The sequence below is a fragment of the Jatropha curcas genome, chromosome 4 (assembly GCF_041381405.1).
Source record: "Jatropha curcas cultivar XTBG-Jc1 chromosome 4, XTBG_Jcur_1.0, whole genome shotgun sequence".
Lineage (NCBI taxonomy): Eukaryota > Viridiplantae > Streptophyta > Magnoliopsida > Malpighiales > Euphorbiaceae > Jatropha > Jatropha curcas.
The window spans coordinates 8,353,087-8,359,821 of NC_143154.1; the positions used below are offsets into that span (position 1 = coordinate 8,353,087).

Sequence of the window (6,735 nt, forward strand, 5' to 3'; positions counted from 1 at the left end):
CCCTCTCTCTCTGTTCTTCATTCCCCTCCCCTGCCTCTTTCTTCCTTCCCTTCCTTCTCTTTTCCCTTCCCGCTCCTCTAGGCAGGCCTCGCCCGCGCTGGGCGGCAGGCCTTGCCCAGGAAGTTGGGGCGGCAGGTGCCGCCCAGGCTGGGCGGCTGCTGCCGCCGTGCCCGTCGGCCGGCGCCGCCGTGGCCGGTGGTGGACACCGTGCTTCGCTCCGGGGGCCTTTTTGGGAGTTCCGGACCTTCGAAAAATATTCCGGGACCTGTTCCGCGATCCTCGCGATATTCCGGACGTTTTAAGTACCATATTGACATATTTTCGGTGAACTTCTGAAATAGCCTCCGGTCCGGCCGGACTGTTTGCAGTCCAGGAAAACAGGCTTTCTGAGCCTCAAAATTTAGGTATTCACAGTTTCATACCAAATATGCACATGGCAGCAGCATAATCATAAGCTAAGTACCTAGAACAACACATGGCAGCACATATATCCATAATTGAAGCATAGCAATTTCAGCAATAAAATTAAAAATTTTAGCAAAAATGGTCACATTCCCCTCCCCACACTTACTCCACACATTGTCCTCAATGTGGACTCAAGGCTTAAAATGTAAATAAAAGGTAAAGTTTAAGGAAACTGCCCTGTTGTGGAGTATTCACTACCAAACCTCAGTGCGAAGTATCATTGTTGATCTGCAGCATGGCTGGCATTTCTGTTTGTCTTTGCTCCAAATTCTGCAATCTAACTTCTATGTTCAATTGTCTCACTACTGAAGTGGAGGGAACATCAGTTGTAGCTGTTGTGGTTGACGGCACAACAGGGGCAACAGTGGCAGCAGCCTCGTCACCGGACTGCATAACTTTCTTTTTCGCAAATGGGCCTGTTGCTGAAGTTGGCACGGATAGGAATCAGATGAGGAAGGAAGACACTGCTGTGGGGTTTTGCGTCGCGCTGTAGAGTAACGTAGGGTTGGGCTAAGGTCTTGATCGGAGTGATGGAACGGGTTGCAAGAGTTGCATCGTTGGCGCTCTTTGGATGAAATCTGCGTTGGCTGAGAGTCTTGAACGACGGCAGGAGTTCTGAAGAATGGCAACAAGAATTCCGTCGGACTGTAGCGTTATCGGCGACTGAATCTGATCGGAAAAGGGAAGGAGATGCGGACGGCGGTTGATCGGACGGTGGCAAGGAAGTTGTGAGCTGTGCAATTTCCGTCGGGTTCTCTTAGGTCAATTCTCTCTTCCTTTTTTTTTTCGTTTTCTTTATAGTTGCTGCACAAATATAACTAGTTATTAATTTATTTTTTTTATTCAGCCAACGCATATATACCCCCTTGCTAAAACGAATAAACTCTCTATACTCACCCCAACGAACACAGTAAAATAGAAAATAAAACAACTTTAACCATGCCATTTAAAAACCCCATAGAAGCTCTGCTCTAGACTCTTGAACCCAGAAAAACACAGTGTCCCCAGGTTAGGGACGACACTGTTCATGCAAAATTTTTTTTTAAAAAAAAAATTAAAGAAAAATAATGAAAATTCAGAAAAAAAAAGAAAAAAATAAAATAAAATGAAGCAGAAACTAAATGCTGGGTTGCCTCCCAGTAAGCGCTTGATTTTAACGTCTCCGGCTAGACGTTTTTGAGCTAATCAGCTGTACTCCCCCGGCTCTTCGAGCCTCAAATTCTCCGATTGAGTAGCTCCAAAACCTTCATAAAATGGCTTCAATCGATGCCCATTCACTTTAAAAATTTTATTGGTCTCTAGACTTTGAATTTCCACTACACCATGAGCAAAAACATTAGTAACAACAAATGGACCAATCCACCTGGACCTTAACTTACCAGGAAATAATTTGAGTTTAGAATGAAATAATAGAACTTTTTGATCAACTACAAATCTCTTCTTGGATATCATGCCATCATGGAAAGCCTTTGTCTTCTCTTTATATATTCTGGAGCTTTCATAAGCTTCATTGCGAATTTCCTCAAGCTCTTGTAATTGTAATTTTCGCTTATCACCAGCTTTACCATACTGCATATTACAGCGCTGAATAGCCCAAAATGCGCGGTGCTCCAACTCGACAGGCAAATGACATGGTTTGCCATAAACTAAGCGATAAGGTGACATTCCTATCGGTGTCTTATACGCTGTCCTATAAGCCCATAAAGCATCGTCTAGCCTGACGCTCCAATCTTTTCTATTAGGACTCACAGTTTTTTCCAGTATAGACTTCACTTCCCTATTCGAAACTTCTGCTTGTCCACTTGTCTGGGGTGGTAGGCTGTAGAGACACGATGCGTAATACCATACTTGAACAAATTCTCGATAATTTTATTACAGAAATGAGTTCCTCGATCACTTATAATTGCTCTTGGAATTCCAAACCGAGAAAAGATATGGCTCTTGACAAAATTCACTACCGTCTTCGCATCATCAGTCCGGGTTGCCTTAGCTTCAACCCATTTGGACACGTAATCCACTGCCAACAATATGTAGTTGTTCCCAAATGATGATGGGAATGGCCACATAAAATCTATACCCCACACATCAAAAATCTCACAAATAAGAATAGAGGTAAGGGGCATCTGATCTCTACGACTCAAATTACCTATCTTCTGGCAATTTTCGCAAGATTTGCAATAAATGTATGAGTCTTTAAACATTGATGGCCAGAAAAGTCCACACTCCAGAATCTTGCGAGCTGTTCGTTGAGGACCAAAATGACCTCCACAAGCTAATGAATGGCAGAATTTCAGAATGGATGGCACTTCCACATCCATAACACATCTTCTAATCACCTGGTCAGAACAAAACTTCCACAAGTATGGATCATCCCAAACAAAATACTTAGCATCTCTCTTGATTTTATCTTTCGCAGCTCTAGTTAAATTTTCTGGTAAAGTACCTGCAATTAAATAATTCACTATATCAGCATACCATGGAATAACTTTTTGGAAGCTAAAGAGTTGCTCATTCGAAAAATCATCATCCAATGGTGATGGCTTTTCATTCAAAATCAACCGGCTAAGGTGATCAGCAACAAGATTCTCGGACCCCTTTTTATCTCTTATCTCTATATCAAACTCTTGAAGCAAAAGAATCCAATGAATCAAACGGGGCTTGGAATCCTTCTTCTTTAACAAATACCTCAATGCTGCATGGTCAGAAAAAACTATCACCTTTGTTCCTAACAAATACGACCTGAACTTCTCCAAAGCAAACACGATCGCCAAAAGCTCTTTCTCTGTGGTAGAGTAGTTGCATTGGGCATTGTCCAGCGTTCTTGATGCATAGTATATGACATGAGGATTCTTCTCAATACGCTGTCCAAGAATAGCCCCTACAGCATAGTTACTCGCATCGCACATAATCTCAAAAGGATAGTTCCAATTCGGTGGTTGGACTGTTGGAGCAGAAATGAGCTTCTCCTTCAACATATCAAACGCTTCTCTACACTCCTCATCGAACACAAAAGGCACATCTTTTTGCAAAAGCTTGCAAAGCGGTTGAGTTATCTTCGAAAAATCCTTAATAAAGTGCCTATAGAAACCTGCATGGCCAAGGAAAGAACGAATCTCCCGCACACTTGCAGGGTAAGGTAAGGATTTAATTACATCAATTTTAGCTTTGTCAACCTCAATGCCTCTTGATGAAACAATGTGTCCTAGAATCAAACCTTGGTGTACCATAAAATGGCATTTTTCATAATTTAGGACTAGGTTTCATTCTATACACCTCTTTAAGACTTTTGTAAGGTTAGTTAAGCATTCATCAAAACAATTACCATAGACGGTAAAATCATCCATAAATACCTCAATAATCTCCTCTACAAAATCTGAAAATATACTAACCATACACCTTTGGAATGTGGCTGGTGCGTTGCAAAGACCGAACAGCATCCGTCGATAAGCAAATGTACCAAAAGGGCAAGTGAAAGTCGTCTTCTCTTGGTCTTCGGGTGCCACTGGTATTTGAAAGAAACCTGAAAAACCATCAAGACAATAATAATGAGAACGATCAGCTAATCTTTCCAACATTTGGTCAATAAATGGAAGTGGGAAGTGATCTTTTCTTGTGGCTGCATTCAACTTCCTGTAATCTATGCACATCCTCCGCCCATTTTGAACTCTTGTAGGAACCAACTCTCCTTCAGCATTCTCCACTACAGTAATTCCTGTCTTCTTAGGCACTACCTGTACAGGACTTACCCATTTGCTATCAGAAATCGGGTAAATCATACCAGCATCTAACAACTTCAGTATTTCCTTCTTCACCACCTCCATCATAGGTGGATTCAACCTCCTTTGAGCTTCTCTTGTGGGCTTGCTGCCTTCTTCTAGAAGAATCTTGTGCATACAAGTTGATGGACTCAACCCTTTAATATCTGCTATTGTCCATCCTATGGCCTCTCTATACTCCCTAAGAACTTGAATCAAGCTCTCTTCTTCAACCTCACTAAGTTTGCTGGAGATGATAACAGGCAATGTGTCTCCATTCCCAAAAATGCATATTTTAAGTGGCCGGGCAGCGGTTTCAACTCCAACTTGGGTGCCTGCAAAACAGATGGTAAAAGCTTCTCATGGTGAGAAGGCAAAACAATATGCCTGCGGTTGCTTGTTAGGGGTTGATTTGTCTCCATCTCGCACACAATTTCCTGTACATTTTCATTAACCAAGAAGGTTTCCTCAATCTCTTTAATGCTGTCCATATTAATATTCTTGCAAAGCACTAAATCAAGCTCATCAACAACATCTTATTCAAACATTTCTTATGCTAAAGGATCAATTACATCAATAGAACAAATACTAGACACATCACTAGGGTACTTCATAGCCTCATAAACATTAAATTCGACTTTCTCACCATCGAACTCTATAGATAATGTGCCTTCATAGGCATCAATTTTTGTCCTTGCAATGCGGAGAAAAGGTCTCCCAAGTAACAAATCAGCTATAGTCGAGGATTTATCATCCTCCATATTAAGTACATAAAAATCTGCTGGAAAAATTAAATCACCAACCTGAACCAAAACATCTTCTAGCAATCCCACGGGATACACAATAGACATGTCTGCCAATTGAATAATAATACGCGTTTCTTTCAAGGGACAACCCTTGAAAGATGAGTAAATAGATAAAGGCATGACATTTATAGAAGCTCCTAAATCACACGTAGATCTCTTAATCCCTACATTGCCTATTTTACAAGGAATAGCAAACATACCTCGATCTTTACACTTTGGTGGGAGCCTCTTCCTTTGAATCATGGCGGAGCAAACTTCACCCATCTCCACCTTCTCAACACTATCTACCTTCCTTTTGTTGGTGTAAAGTTCCTTGAGAAACTTTGCGTACTTGGGTATTTACTTAATAGCATCCAACAATGGAATATTCACCTCCACCTTGCGAAAGGTCTCCAAAATGTCTTTCTCTTCACTTTCCTTCCTTGTTTTAGCCAATCTCTCGGGAAAAGGAGGCTGAACAGTAAAGGTTTGGGGCTGCCGTACTTCAGCCTATTCGAAAGGCCTATTTCGGTGAATTTCTACCTCCTTTTCAGCTTCTTCCTTAGAACTCCTGCTGCCTTTTTTAGGGGCTGCTGTGTTTAGCTCTTTACCACTCCTCAAAGTGATCGCACTTGCATTTTCCCTTGGGTTTACCACCGTTTGGGAAGGAAGCCTCCCTTGTGTTTCCAATCTACTCAAGGAAGATGCAAGTTGACTAATTTGTTGTTCCATATTCTGTGTTCCCTTTCTTGTTTCTTGCTGGAATTCTTGTTGAGAAGTGGCAAGTGACCTCACAATATCTTCCAATGGTATTTTTGGGGGAGGAGCTTGTTGAGGAGGTGGTCTAGCTGGTTGGTATCCTTGGAAATTTTGGTTGTTGCTTCCATAGCTAAGATTAGGATGATTCTTCCAAGCATTATTGAAGGTGTTACCCATCGGTCTTTGGGGCTGCCCGGAATATCCTCCCATAGCGTTAACTTGCTCTTGATCACCATACCATGATGAACATGTGTCAGTTGGGTGATCGCTGCAACATACCTCGCACACACTTCTCTTCACAGGTTGCCCTGCAGCAATAGATTTAATAATAGAGGTTAGTTTGTTCAGTTGAGACTGAATGGAAGAATCACATACCTAATATAGCTTCCTGGGGGTTTCTTCAACTTGCCCAAATTGTTGTGAATTGGCGGCCATAGTGGAAATAATCTCTCTTGCTGCGAATGGAGTCTTATTAACAAGTGCTCCCCCACTAGCTGCATCAACCATCTTCCTTTCCATGTCAAGCATCCCTTCATAAAAGTACTGTATTAGGGAATGTTCAGACATCCCATGTTGCAGGCAGGCTGCACATAACTTCTTGAATCTCTCCCAATAGTCATAAAGACTCTCTCCAGCCTTTTGTTTAACCCCACAAATTTCTCTTCGTATGATGGCTGCCCTGGAAGTGGGAAAATACTTGTCCAAGAATGCTCGGGCCATATCAGGCTATGTGGTGATGGAACCTGGAGGTAGATTAAGCAACCACTCCTTAGCAGCATCTTTAAGTGAGAACGGGAATGCTCTCAACTTAATTTGCTCTTCAGTTACCCCCTGCGGTCTCATGCTAGAACAAACTCCATGGAATTCCTTCAAGTGATTATGCGGGCTTTCGGTCTTTATCCCATGGAAAGTCAGAAGTTGATGAATAAGACCCAATTTAAGCTTAAATGGCACTTCCAACTTCAGGTAAG

General features: G+C 42.0%; 1 protein-coding gene and 1 non-coding gene across 2 annotated transcripts; one reads left to right on the top strand and one right to left on the bottom strand.

The window, feature by feature from the left end:
• Positions 1 to 4,771: 4,771 nt before the first annotated feature.
• On the bottom strand, positions 4,772 to 5,290 carry LOC149496800 (uncharacterized). The gene has a single exon (XM_089719926.1). It carries the CDS (start codon positions 5,288 to 5,290, stop codon positions 4,772 to 4,774), a length of 519 nt encoding a protein of 172 aa, XP_089576052.1.
• A 1,039-nt stretch (positions 5,291 to 6,329) lies between these two features.
• Positions 6,330 to 6,436, top strand: LOC119371587 (small nucleolar RNA R71). The gene has a single exon (XR_005179221.1). It is a non-coding gene; the product is annotated as a small nucleolar RNA R71 (small nucleolar RNA).
• The last annotated feature ends 299 nt before the right edge of the window (positions 6,437 to 6,735 follow it).

Bases quoted from the DNA above. Each gene is read 5' to 3' on its own strand.
- LOC149496800 (XM_089719926.1), bottom strand. From the start codon at position 5,290: ATGGGTGAAGTTTGCTCCGCCATGATTCAAAGGAAGAGGCTCCCACCA.